This window comes from Haliaeetus leucocephalus, unplaced genomic scaffold (assembly GCF_000737465.1).
Source record: "Haliaeetus leucocephalus isolate CR32 unplaced genomic scaffold, Haliaeetus_leucocephalus-4.0 Scaffold184, whole genome shotgun sequence".
Lineage (NCBI taxonomy): Eukaryota > Metazoa > Chordata > Aves > Accipitriformes > Accipitridae > Haliaeetus > Haliaeetus leucocephalus.
Genome location: NW_010972620.1, coordinates 2,667,279 through 2,682,353, shown reverse-complemented (window position 1 = coordinate 2,682,353; position 15,075 = coordinate 2,667,279). Strand labels below are relative to the sequence as shown.

At 37.2% G+C, this 15,075-nt stretch overlaps 1 protein-coding gene across 1 annotated transcript in view; it reads right to left on the bottom strand.

Annotated features, from left to right (window-relative positions):
- PDZD8 (PDZ domain containing 8) overlaps positions 1 to 15,075 on the bottom strand; it is a 65,862-nt gene that overhangs the window by 30,377 nt on the left and 20,410 nt on the right. Inside the window, exons 3-4 of the mRNA XM_010564978.1 lie at positions 13,647 to 13,769; positions 7,863 to 7,965 (exon numbers count right to left, since the gene is read on the bottom strand). Of these exons, the coding sequence (XP_010563280.1) occupies positions 7,863 to 7,965; positions 13,647 to 13,769 (226 nt within the window). The remainder of the gene's footprint in view (positions 1 to 7,862; positions 7,966 to 13,646; positions 13,770 to 15,075) is intronic.

The following is a 15,075-nucleotide window of genomic DNA, read 5'->3' as shown; positions in this document are numbered from 1 at the left end:
ACTGAAAACTGTGAACAAAGCAACTAAATAAAGTGGCATTCAGAAGAGGAGCCTTCTCAGTAGTTATTACTGTACTTCAAAGTCTATAAACAGGTGAATTGTTTATACTTGGAACCAAGGGCAATACCAGATTATTGAAGGCACTAATGGGTCAGAAGTTAAACATCAGCTGTTCTGCGGTAACTACAAGCACTTGGCTACCCTTTGACAATCTGCAGAAACTACAATGTAATTTTCCCTTCCTTAACTGCAAGATGAACTTCCAGATGATGAAGTACTTGTGGGAGTAACTCAGACAACTTCCCTCTGAACAACCTGCAGTCAGAAACAAACACCCCTACAACTTTATCATGTGTCAAACCCCTACATGTCTCTCACAGATTTTAGAAGTTAACTGGTTTTAGGAGAGCATATTAGCACTAAGTGCCAGTACCTCACTATTTAACAAGTATTTTTACTCACAGCCACGGGCCCCTTTTCCAAGACTTGCTACATACCCCCAGGCTTTCTCTCTTTGTATTGTTACAACCTGGAAAACACATTTTTGTTCAGCAATTAACCATTCGAACACAGGCTCCCTTCTTGGTTATTTTGGGAGACGTAACCGTTCACCAATGGAAGGAAACAGTTTTTGACGTGCCCAGCAGTTTACTTGGCAAGGTCCTGATTTGGTAAGGAAACATTATAACATCACTAAAATCCATACAAATGGGTAAATTAGTTTCAATCCAATTACGACCTCCTTAGTAGGAACAGATCCCAGTCTCTCAATCTGAAAAGAAAAAACCTAGTAAGTTAAGAAGAGGTTAACTTTCATAAAGGTGCTCTAAGAAAATATATTTAAAAAGTAAACTAGAAGACTGAAGAGAAAAACAAACTACAAACCAATGAGAATGAAAACTGCTTATTTTTCAAAAGGTGGTTGTGGATATCTGTGTTTAAGTAAGTCCCTCCCCTTCTACTCCAGCCACGTGCAGCAGCTTCCAGCCTGAGCTGCTGGCTCATCTGGCTGCACAACTTTGCAAGAGGATGTAACAAAATAGTTTAGAAAGTCATTCCAGAAATATACTGAATTGCCCAGAAACCACCTTGTTTACTCTGGTCAATAAAACACTGTTATCTCTCTTACAATAGGCCATACTGTTTATGCAAACAAAATTAGCTTTCATGCATCAATCACCTATTTATTTAGCAAGATCAGTTACCACTGTAAATCAATTTCTTTGCAAATGAGAAACACAGCTGCTGTAAAACCTACTTTAAACTCTTTCTTGCATCCAATATTTGGACATGCAGCAGAATAGATGACAAGAATACAAAAAAGTCATCAGCAGCACACCTAGTGACGCACTAAAACAGCGTGCCCATCTTAGCTTTTACAAGCATTTTTAAGGAAAAGATATCATTTAGTGTTTACTTAATAGTTTTGTATTTTAAATACAAAGTTAAAAAGTATGACAAGAAAAGCTTACAACTGCTATTCAAACTGTGTACTATCAGAAGGATATGGAAGACAGGCAACTAAAAGGTAACTCAAAGAATCTGTACTACAGGTTGGTTATTACATGCACAACCTTCAAGGAAAAAACACAGCAAAAATGAATGTTGTTTATCAGCTCGGTAAAAAGCATTATAGAACAGAACTAATCCCTGATCAAGCTTGAAGTTTTATATAATTTCTGTCCTAGAACAGTCATACAGAGAGGTCTTACAAAGGTGAATTCACCCAACACAGCCACCTGAAAGGCTTGTCCCTCTTTCATGACTCTTTCTGATGAATCAGAAGGTCACCACCACGCTTTCAGAGAGTACAACACCCTGCAAAATATCAACCTGGAAGACCCTAACTGAATAGACAACATCACCAATGGCACCTGCGGTACAATGCGGTACAAAAATCTAATGGAGATTTAGACTGGAATTAAGTGGCTTCAAAACAGACCTCCTTCACTATATGAGCCAAATATCTGGCTGCAGAAGAACTTCTCTTCCTAAGTCTGAATACTGTAAATAAGTTCTGTTGGCAGCTCTTAAAGTAGGAGTTGGCGATGGGGGAAGCACAAGCACACACAGAGCATTAAGCCCTGCTCATTACAGATTCTTCTCACTCAAGTTATTTTATCCACTAATCTTTCCATCTGGTATTTTAAATTTGAAACTCAGCAAGTCAGAGTCATTGCAAGCAGTCAGTCTCTGCAGCACTCCAGGGAAGGCTGGGAAGGATCACAACTTCAAGCTTGGACATAAGGAGAAAGAAGGTGCAAGTAAGGGAGCTACAGACTTGGTTGCACATGACGCATTTAGTACTACCTGCTGCCAAATGCAAAAGCGTAGCAAGCTCTGCTTTCTACCCATCCCAGGTGAGAGTATGCATACCCAAGGATGCAGTACATAACTTCTGAATGATTCATAAGCAGGCAAGAAGTATCAGGTCAGGCTGTGACTAGAGGGATGACAACTGGTTTTAAACAACTATCTGAATATACATGCACTAAAAAAAAAAACCCACAAAAAAACAAAACAAAAAAACACAGCTGTTAGTGGGTTTTTGTTGGTTTTGGTCTTTTTTTTTAATGTTCATATTCAATAGTCTCTGAGCAGTAAAGAACTACAGTGCATTTTCACAGAAGGTCATTCATTAAATCGCAGAAAAGCTTTCTGAAGCCCCAAGTCAAAAAGCTTAAATGTTTAGGATGAGACCGAAAAAATCCTGATGGCCTTCAAGTTTATTTGAAAGACGGATTACAGAATATTATGTAAGGCACAAATCTCAGAACTATTCCCCATTGTATTTACAAATATTATCAAATTTTACAAGATCATGAATTTTCATAAAAAGTGACATTTTCAAAAAGCTTCTCTTACTTTAATCCTCCTCCTTTCTTTTGATAGGATTAAATGCTGAAATGGCAGGCTGTTAAATAAGCACACTGAAATGCCAACTGTGAGGCATTTAACTCTATGTATTTACAAATTAACATTTCACAGCTGCTTTAAATTTTGACACTATAGTTTAGTATCTTCAGGCAACTCATTTCAGAAGGTGCTGGATTTGATTTACATTATTTCTCATTTTACATTCATATGTTACAGTACTGGAATACCTTCAAGTTTCCCTTAATCCCTGATAAAGGAAATTTAATTTTATGAAAGGCTGAGAAATATTGCTTTGTTTTTATAAACAGGTACCAACCAGCCTGCCTACAGCAATTTCAAAGTTACCATGAAATTTACCTATAAAAAAAGCCATATCCATCAAGATAACCTCACCAAAAGAAGTGGAGATCATGGCCTATATATGTGTATGTATACACATGCACAAATTCAAAGTGCGATATTGAAAGACCATGTCGCTGGTCTTCCCCTTCAGTTACTTCAGTGCTGACCACAACGTTCAGAATGAACTGGAGAAAACATTAATTTTGCAGTAGTTTCTACAATTTGTGGAAAACCAATTTATCTGTCAGAAAAATCAGTACCTAAAGAAAGGTAACATGACTACCAAGATATGCAGAGCAGTTCATAAGAAATAAGATTCATATTTTGATACAACTATACTCTTCATTCATTCTCCTCTACAGTGCTGGAACCAGAGGAAAGTGCCAGCACTTGCCACACTCAGGGCAGCTGAGCATCCATTGAGCAGTCAAGGCGTTGCATAGTCAGTGTAAGGGATACTTACAGCTGCAAAGCTATCTCAGGTCTCTGTTACTAATACTTCAAGATAATTTCTATGCCCATTCTTCTGCCACTTTTAAGGAAGGCAGACTGTATTTTCCTTTTATTCATAAAGCAACTTCAGTTTCTGCTGAAAAATTGTTACTCTTTCACAACACTAGACATGAAGTGTTGGCACAAGTAAAGTTAGCAGCAAGATTCTGACTAAGTGTAACAAGGCTGGGGTCCACTCTAAACAAATGTGCTCCAAGGGAAAACAGAACAATGTGGTTGGTTTGTAGAAATCAACCTGGTATTGCTAACTGGCAGTTTGGTGGACATAACCATTCACATTTATGACACAGCCTCCACTTAATATCTACAAATATATACCTAATTATTCAGACATATCTAGTTATTTAGCCACAGAACACCTGTCTAGTAATCCAATGCTGCTAATGCTAATTACTACATCCTATCCATACATAATTAAGTTTTACAAAGCAATGCAGTGATTAACGTTAATTCCAGCAGCATGTACTACTAATTAAGATATTTAAGAATGTTTACATGTGTCACATGGGAATGTGCCAAATCACTTTTCTGAAGTTCACATCTGAACACCTTACTGGTGTTTCAGATTGATTTGATAAACAGAAGCCTGAGACACCTTCGTATTATAACAGACACTTCAATAATGCTCTAGATATGTTCAATAACACAGCATCTTTTTTCAAAACCAATTTTGACACCTACTAATATTCCATAAATAATGGGATCAGATTAAAGGGCTCGCCAAAATTCATTATGAAGTATTAAACCTGTCTAATCTTTTATCACCGCTACTAACATAATAAAAAGAATGAAAACGCCAGGAAGTATAGAAAGTTATGAGAATTTTCCTCAGGAGCATTGTAGAACAGTCTGAATCAGAGGATGTATTTTCATGCCTATGTGAGACTCTACAAATTAGACGCTTTTAAACCACAATGCATCTTTCTACTTTTCACTTCAACTTAGTCTGTCATTTCTCCTCCATAGTTTCTGAAGTTGTTATTCATTCCAACAACTTCATCTCAAATAATTATTGCACATTTCAGCATTAAAAGAAGGATGTAATATTAGAAAGATATTAAGTATTACGATCAGCTGCCTTGTGGTTAACATTGCATTAGAGCTAAAAATCACAATTAAAGATACAAGTAAACTTTTTGTTTGGAAAAATATCACAATGTTTTTTTCTTTATTAGCTCCTATTTAACTAATCACACAGTTACAATTTCTGAGAAAAATAAATACGTTCCAGTGTTAGGTGTGTCAGGAACACTTCTTATTTTGTTGAGGATCTTTGGCAATACTCTTGCCACCCAGTGAGATGTCCTAACATTTTGTAACTTAACTTGCATATTTAACCTGATTTCTTAAGGAAAAGACATTTCCATGATTTCACTACATCTGTTGAATATAAGCGAAGAAGCAAAAAGTAGTTCTGCAAGTTGCTAAATTTCAGTTTCGGAATTCTACTGTATCAAGCTTTTCAAAAGCAGGATCTTAAAATTAGGAAGCCTATCTAGCAGCCTAAAGTTCAACATGGTTGAGCACAGTGAATTCTTCACACTGAGAGCAGAGCTAGAGCAATTCAGATCAAGGAGTCTCTGCTCTCTGGCAGGCAGTGTTTGAACTATGCTTAATGAAGAACTGCAACAAAGATGCATAGAAAGCACTTCTCTACATTGCAGGCCAGATTTCCAAAAGCTTAAGAAATTTTAAAAACCTGCCATTTAATTTTAGATGCTGAAACAGAAGATGAGTTCTTGAGAGTCTCACCCTGAGTACTTTTCTGTAGTTTTAAAAAAGGAGCCATGCCACCCTCCATCAGTTTAGTCCTACTGCCACCTGCTGTCACAAACACACCGGTGCCATGCTGCCCACAGAGTGTTTTTTCTTTCCTCTTCTGTTGCTAGAGTGTAAAAGAATACATTCCAATATTGCTACTCAAAATTATATAAAAATAAGCACAAATTAATTTGTCCAGAGAAGCGTAATGGTAAATCAGCGTACTGCCACCTTCACTGCTATAGCACCAACCCTGCAGATCCACGTGTGGTTTCATACACAGCTTATCCCAACAAAAGGCTCGTTCACATGAGTAAGTATTAGCAGCATTGGGTCCAGATCCTGAAATTGTTTGGGTTTTTGGTTTGATTGTTGGGTTTTCTTGAACACTGGCAGTATTGCTTGTTTCTTGAAATGTTTGAAAATATTTATTATCATTATCATTAGGAAAGGGTTAAGACTATGAACTGGCCAGACTACTAAGGCTGAATTGCTCCTACCTTATCCTCATGTGATCATGCAAAGGGGCTTAAACCTTTAGATTAGAACAAATTAGAAAAAGTTAAACAAAATTAAAAACTGCTGCATAAAACAGATTAAACAAAAAGGTCTGAAAATAAATTACTCAAATCTACCTCCTGCCTAGTGCTTCAATGAAGTCTAGCAACCTCTAGAGTTAAGCAAACCCAGTAATTCCTCTCAGGACCACTGGAACACTTTAGGCCATCACCTCTGGTGGTGCTGCGCTTCAGCAGTTTAAACTAGCTGAGGCTGCTGCCGTCCCACCCTTCTTTCTCCTTTCCACCAGCACTGGAGCTTTCGTGCAGCAAGCCAACTCAGGGAGTGGACATGGCTAACTCGTAACCACACAGACACCACTGACTGTGTTAGGAGCAGGTAGAGAGGGGGCCAAGACAGAGACAACTTCTGTAGAACACAGTCCTGAGCTGCCACTGGTTTCTATGATGTCTGGCTGCTGAACCATGCTCTGGGAAAGTTCTTCTCTGACGTGTCTCGGTCTGTGCTGCAGCTGCAGGCTCCCCGCTTGTCTTTTCCCTGCCACACTCAGAAAGCTAATTGCCACCCAGTGTTATGGGTTCCTACGAGACTATAGGTGAACCTCTACCCTCCCTTCAAGTTTTTCATTTGAGTAAGAATACAGCAGCTAAGACAACAAAAACAGGCTTTCTGTCTGTTGCTCAGCCATACAACCTTTTAGCAAAACATAATATACAGTAAGCTGAAAACAAGTAGCATAGCATTTGTTACAAGGAGTTTTAAAAACAATGCAAAGTGGAATTTAATTGCAGAAACTGAATGAGATGCTGAAATTCTGGATTCTTGCTGCTCCAGTGGCAAAACGATGCTAGTCTCCAAACACAACTCCAGTCAGATATAACAAAGGCACAGGGGCTTAAGCTAGTTGCACTCAGCAGAGAGTAAAATGCAGGACATTGATTTTTGTTCCAATGATTTCTTTGCATGAAACCAATTGTTAACATAAAGTCTTTTTAAAGTTTCTGGGGTTTTGTGTTGGGTTTTTTTTGTTGTTTTTTTCAATAAGCACATTACTTATTGCTCAGCATAAGCCCAATTCAATTTTATGACTACCACAATATCACTCTAACATGAAACTGAAAGACTCTTTCACACATGGCACCCCTCTTGTTTGAAGAAAAAAAAAAAGGCAACTCTCATCCACACACAAAAAGAAAGGCAATTTGTAGGCTGTATGCTGCTAAACTCATGTTATCAAGCATGATAATTAGTAAAAGATTAACTTACAATACCACCAACACTACTACTTTCTATATTTGGCGACACTTGTAAAAGTATTTTTCTTTGCCAGACAGAGTAGGATTCCTATGCTCTAAAAAAAACTTAAGAGATCTACAGCAATTGCCTACATTTTCACAAAATGCAGGAGAAAAGGAGAAAGACAGTCACATCAGCTACCTACCCTCTGATCACGCTGTCTTCAACACTCACATCAGAAGGGAATACACTACTGGCCAGTGAAAGACAGGTAAATCCCCCTGTTTTCTAAACATTGCCCCACTGAAATGTAACAGGACTATAAAAGTGCATATTTTACACTACTTGTTTTAATGCAGATGAACATTTGGCAATATATTCAAACTAGGTATGTTTTCAAGCACAGTTGTGATAACTGAACATGATGTTATCCATACATGTCAATCTGACAGTGAAATACTTTGGATTAAAAAGTAAATAACTGGTCAGTTAAGTTTTGGGTTATTTTTTTTCTGCTCTATCACTCATTTCATTGTCCAAAGATACACTTTTTCCAGACAATGTATTAAGAGCATAAGACATACTGCAATATGCAAAGATTATTCACTTTTTACCGTTTTAATAGAACTTCTTGATTTTTCTTCCCAAACATTACTGCTCAGCTCCATTGTGCAATGAACATTTGTTTCTCTTTCATAGGATCCAAACATAAGTAACCTGAAATAGAAAAGCCTATAGTAAGAATTGTAATACTGTTACATATATCCCAGATACCATATTAAACTCACCATTCTTTATTTATACACTCTATTATCAATGAGTACACACAGAGAACACCACACAAAAAAGATTCCACAGGCATAGCCTTACACCAAAAGGGAAGACACTGCCACCCTCTAGTGGAAGAACTCCATAAATATCAAATATAACTTAAAATTTTCAGCTAGGGGTTTGAGTTTTGTGGGGGTTGGTTTGGTTGGTTGTTTTGGTTTGGTTTTTTTTTGCTATTGTATTTCCCTCTTTCTTTTAATTTGTTTTTTTAAATAAAGCAAATCAGCAGGCTAGTGTTTTTCCATAGAAGAATAACTTTTTTGGTTTTTTTAAAAAGCAACAATAGCCACAAGATTCTTCCATTCTAGTCCTAAACTTCACAATATACTGCAGCTCTTCTTGGTTCAAGAGAGTGTTACTATGGATTAAAGTCACAGTTTACTACTGCTTATGTTTCTATTTCACTAAACTGGGATCCTCTCACATCTAATTTTTTGTAACCTTCATAACAAAAGAAAGAGTGGTTCTTCATGCATGATACCCTATTCCACAAGGCTATAAAGCTTTTCAGGTAGATATCAGTACTATAAAAGAAAAAAACGATAACCTTTATGCTATAGAATAGCAATAAAGTTGCACACAGCTTCTCTCACAGTAGTTGGAAGCAGATAAATATTTCTGAATAAAAACTTCAAACAAATCTTACTCCTTCAAAAGAGCTAGTAGATTTTAACTCCCCACCCCCCAAACTTTCTATATACATTTGACAAGGATGGTTTCTAAGCTCTCACCCAAAGTATCCTATTTGTGATTGTGATGTGTTACACGACTCTTTAGATGATACAGACAAAAGCTGTCAGGAAAAACATGTCAATTTTCTCTGTTTATCTTGATGTTGTTAAATGAAGTTTCCAGGCTAAATATTTATGATCAAAAAGTGCCTAGCCTTCCAGACATGGAGATATGTAGTAAACATACTTTGAAAATTAAGTAAAGCTATTGAAAACAACTTTCACCAACAATTAGAATTGGCAAAATTAAGCCAATACCAAGGGAAAACACCGCTCCGGCTACGACAGCTCTCTAGCTTGCATTGCAGCAAGGAGAGGTAAATAAATATTTATTTTCTACGTCTCTCTATGACATATTTGTTTAACTGGTTTTTAGCTGAGTACATGAATGCATGGGGGAGATGATAGCGGAAGATCACATTTGGGTTGGTACCCAGCACACCTGCTTTACAAAGTGTCTTTTTTTGGGGGGTTCAGAGTTAGTGGCTACCTCCTGTAGCCCCATCTTCAGATGGAAAGTTTGCATGCTCCAGTGAAACACTGCAAACAGCAGCTGCCAACCTCATTTCCACCTCGACATTCAGCACCGATTTGTCTAGACACTATTGATTTGATTACTGTAAGCAGAAATCCAGCCTCAGAACCAACTGCTTAGGTATATTGTCTGGTCAAGACTTAAGTTAGTTCAAGGTTACTTGAACTGACAAACTCATGCTGCCTTTGCTTATTTTTAAGCCATCTGCAGCAACCCTCTGTGGCTTTTCTGTTCTGCTTGTAGTAGTTGCTTTTGAGTAACACAGGTTTTCCTCAGTGTCTCATTAATATCAGACAGTTCATTAAAGCTTTTCCACAGCTGATCGTTGGCTGCACACACTTCATCTTCTGGTCACCTAGACACATTCTTGGGAAATTTTCCAGTGGTACTTACTGTCCCTCTAAAATATCAGCACAGTAGCTATTTAGCTGTCTTGTACTGGTGGCAATTAAGGTAGAAGAACAAGGACAGGAGGCAGCTCAAAATGGGAATAAAATAGAATTTTCAGCCAGAACCATAACAAAAGTCACAAGGAAAACAATGACTCATAATGAGATTTCACCTTACATTAGATTACCAACACCCAGCTTGAAGGAATATGTAACAAGACAGCAAAACCACACATTTAAATTTTGAAGAGCTCTCCATGCTGGAGTTTGGAATTCAATTTCCAATTTCAGAAAGACAAAGGGGAAATTTTAACTGCTACTACACCAAGGGAATTTTTGTTCGAATAATACCTCCATTAGCATGCAAACAGAGGTACTGTATTCTATAACACAGCTGCAGATAAAGACTAACATTAAGATTATTTCACAACACACCCAAAACAACTGGATATTAAGGAGATATCTATGTCCTACAGATTGAAAGTTTATAAATCAGTATGAAAGGATATATGAAAGACATCCCAAAACAAAGTTTATGACCCCAGCTATAATTAAATCAATAAAGAAATGTGATTAAATTACCACCTGAGTAATTAAAATACACGTACAGAAAGTGAATTTTTGTTCCTTCTTCAGTTGTAAATGAGACGGTGTCCTTCAACAAGTGAGGATAAGGTAGGAGAAAGTGATTCAACAGCATAGCTATAGATATGAAAACAGTTGTTTGTAGCTGTCCTGTTTTCCAGTCTGAGAGCTACAAGGACTCCAAGACATGAAGTGTTTGTCCTGTGATACAGAACAACAGGAGCACATGGAGGTTGTGGTCACCTCAACTCCTGAGCCGAGCCAAGCCAACAACTTCAGCAAGTCTTTATAGTCTTTCGGAAAGGAGGATAAACAACAAGGCTATCAAGTTTCCTGCTTTTTCTAGGATGAATGCTGAAGTACTGATCTGCAAATCTAACAAGAATCTGGTATGGGCAGACAAAGTACACACCCACCTTTAGTAACATGTTATTTATTACCAGGTGCATAAAAGCAAGCTGAATTTATTTCCTTTACAATGCCTTCCTAAATTTTTATTTCAATTGTGGCCTTTCTATTTGCAAGTATTCTAGAAGCTGAGATGAGCAGAATATTTCCCAAATTTTAAGAATGTCAAAAGCAGATTCAGTATTCACATACTTAAAGGTGCCACTGCTGCACACTGAAATCTACTTGAAGACAAAAGGAGAAGAACCCACAAAAGTCCAAATTTGACAAGTCAGTCTCAGGTACACTCTGGTATTTTACTAAATAACTGAGGGAAATTGCCTTCTCCACAAAGGTTATCTATTGAAACAAATGCTAATTTAGAAAGCCCACTTGATGGCATAGTTTTGGGAGAATATTCTCACCTAACATAAGAGTTTATAGGCTTTAAGACTTTCTTCACGATGTATCTTTTAAAAAAATAAATGTAGCAAAATTTAACAGCATGTTGCTTTGCTTCTTCCTTTTCCTTAAAAATTTAAGGTAATGACAGATAATAGCATTTTTGCAACAACTGAGTTCTGCAAGGGCATTGTACTTGTACAGGAAAACTTACATTTTCAACAGGTCAGACAAAAATTTGCAAAACATAATCCTTTATTATTTACATCAAGTTCCCATCTTTTCATTAATTTAATTTTGAAAATGTGCAAAATTAATTTTTCTTTCAATAGCATGACAGCAAGGAAATTAATGTGGTCAAGCCCGCAATTAGAAAAGAAACAAGTGCAGCTATTTGGTTGTGTGAAGACTATAATGAAATTAAACTAGACATTTACAACACAAAAAGTTTGCTCAATGTTTTGTCATTATAGTTCCACCACTGTATTTCAGATTTAAGCAGGAGAAGTAGCAGAACTCTGTTACCAGAGTAGATGGAGTACGTCAGTGGTCAATCAACTCCAAATTCTATGCAGAAGTCAAAGAACAGCTACTGTACTGAGAGAGAATACAAAAACCTTCTAAGGCACTGAGCAAAACTGAAAAACACACAGAAGTTAAAGTGATCTTTCATTTCTGGAATGAGAATGATCGCTAAGAAAAATTTTCAGGTCCCTACGGCAGACATGAGTGATAAAGCTCTGTATTTCAGCGTGCAGTGCTGCACTGCAAAAGAACCATTGAGAATGATCCCAGGCAACCTCCACACCAGTTCACATACAGTGGTGATGAAAAAGGAAAGTTTTGTCATTGTTACTTTCATATATGTTGTGTATTTCTTCTTTTACCACCAAAATCCTCTATATGTCTTTCACCTTCCACCTCATCAATACCTTCAGGTGCAAAGTAAGCAAGAATATTTACTCACAGGGGGACTCAATGGACAGCAGTTGTAGTTTAGTTCAAGAAAGGATGGGACACCTGGAAGATCTGAGAAATTACTAGGGACCAAGTGTCAGACATCTAGATTGAGAGGTGTCTGCTGAGACATAATTTTCAAGTGTGTGTCAAGAAATGCCAAGCGGCATAAAACAGTTGGATTAAGTCAGACCTGAAGCTTAAAAGACCTGACAAGCCAGCAACTGCATCCTCTCCCATCCATCTGATAAGCATCTGTGACAGCTGAAAATACTGAGAGGTCGGATGATGATGTCAAACTGAGCAATCTGGCTTCTAAATGTAATGGAAAGAAACACAACGCTACTGACATGTTGGTGATGTTACACAGTGTTTCAGATTCAGGAAAGGCATAGTATTTAAAAGATTACTTTCCAAACCAAAACCAACTGCACACGACTTAAGGTAGTTATTTTGGGCGCTCTTATAATAAAAATGAATGCACTACCAGACTGAAATTGCAGACTGCCTATAAAGAGAGATCATGAGTTCCCTTACTCAGCATGGGTAAAAAGGAAAACTCCTAGCAGCCAAGGAGTGCACAGAGTCATTTAGTATCCTTGGATCATTCACAGAAAACATATCGCAAAGCTAAGAGACAGGTAAGCAGCAATTTTATTATTAAAAAAAAAAAGAAAGAAAAAAAATCACCGCTGTGGCCCACACAATCTTTAGAACAGAAGAGTATCTTCTGGAAATCCATGCCACTGATAAACCATATTAGTACAGCAAACACAATTCAAACAGTTGTACAAGGCTACAGAAAAAAAGTGTGAAGAGGAGCTCATATGGCAATACAAGCAATGAAAACAACAGGTTAAAAAAAGTCTTGCTGCAAACCAGAGTTTAGTTCATAAGGAGCAGAAGGGCACATGACTAGATCAAAGCCTAAGCACTACTTGGATAAGATCTAACATAAACCAAGAACTAAGAGGTCTGAAAAAAACCCAAACAAAACAAAACAAAAAAACCAAAAAACAGACAAACCAAGAGCCCACACACCTTTTTTCCAGCTTTAAAGAGAATAATTTTCTCTTGAATGAAGGAAGTAGATTTTATTTCTTTCCATTATTTTGTTCGAGACAAAGACAATAAGTAATGCCTTATAAAAGTTATTTGGATTAATCTAAGTAAGACTGAGTGAAACAATTATTTCCCTTTGCTTACAACATAATACAATAGGATAATTACAACATTTATGCTGTCCTGGAAAGAGATTCATAATTTGGTGTGCCAAACAAACAAACAAAAAAACCCAAGAAAAACCCCAACAGGAGGCACAGATTAGCTTGTAACCGGGCGAAATTCAGAAGAAAGGCAAATGCATGCACCCACTCAAAACATGGAAGAGCCTCAGGAACTTACTGCAACTTCCATTTGTTCATTTTTACTTAAAAAAATACATTTCTTCATTAGAGCACAATCACAACACCAAAGTTGCTAGTTCATGAATCAGAACAGACCTACAGCTATAATTACAACAAGCTTAAGTAACATGGGTACTTGCTTAGTCAAGAATGAGCAAAAGACCACAAAACATACCTTGTACATTCAATTAACGTGACTTTTAGTCGACCTTCTGTCAATAAAAAATCCTGTATACAGAGGTCTCGATCTTCATATTCATCAGGTGGCAATACTTGAAATGGAAAAAATGGCTTGAACCTGAAAAATACAAAAGAGACTTATCTTAATTCAAATGACATAAATCACACTACACACAGAAGTAAAAAAAGGTAACAGGATTACAATGAATCTTTAACACTCCTAAAGTGAAATACTACCATTCCTACATATTCATTGGTCAAAAGGAACAAGTAGAAGCTACTAAAGCTTTTTGAATGCAGAAGACTGGAGAGTACATAAACAAAGGTTGCTTCACAGGAATAGATTATTTGAGTTATATTTACTAGTACAGATAACTTTCAGAAAGTGGGAAGCTGATCAAATCACACAGGATGTTTATGATTGCAAACATCATTTAACACAAGAGTCCTTTCGCAGTAAATGTCTTACCAGGTCTCTCAGTTTTAAATTATTCTGCATAAAGTATCACAGCATTGAAAGGAGAAAATACACTATGAGCCTAAAGCTTAAATTTTTATGACACTGCTGTACTTGGAGGACTGGTGCATCCTAATAAACTGTACACTTTAGTTACACAGATTGATACTTCTCTCATTTTGTGAAAAACATTCGGTCGCTCTTTTCAGCCAGTCTTCTTCAATTAAAATATACAGGTATTCTAAATATTTGCCCTTGAGCTTTATTTCCCTCATCACAGCACATGATTCACAGGAAAAGCAGTTCATATTCAAGATACTAAGTGTTTTACACACATTATCTCACCACATAATTCTCTCTCTTTGATAAGAATATGCCAAGTTATAAATACCGATTTCATTTTTAAGTGATAGTGCTTCAGTGTCGGACACAGCCACGATCTGAGGGAAGGAAGGAGGGGGAGAGGCTGCACAGCTGCAGCCCCATCACATGGCAGACACACACATGCAATCCTAACAGCAAGGACCACAACCCTGCAAATAGAAAGATATCATGGAATCTGCACCGGCATTTATATAAAGTATTTGAAAAAGCACTTGCAGGATATTCCATCGTTCTGGTTTTATTTATTGCTCTTTTCTTAGCACTGCCCTGTGACTTGGTTCCCATCCTCTGTCACAGCCTCCCAGTGATTATTTCTGTTCAGAAGACTTACAAATAGCAGGACACAAGCACCACTGCCTGCAGGATATATCTGCCATTTCATGAGAAAGAAGTCTTTCATAAGCACTGTTTGCTCAACCATCAGAGGCATCTGCTTGTCACATTCAGAGATCACAATATGTTCAGGAAATAGTCACATGGATCTGAACTGAAGAGTTTCAGAAATTCAAATAAATAATTAAGCGCCCTTTAACTGTCGGCACACTCTTCGGGTGGGAGCTCAACACTCTGATTCGAGACACTT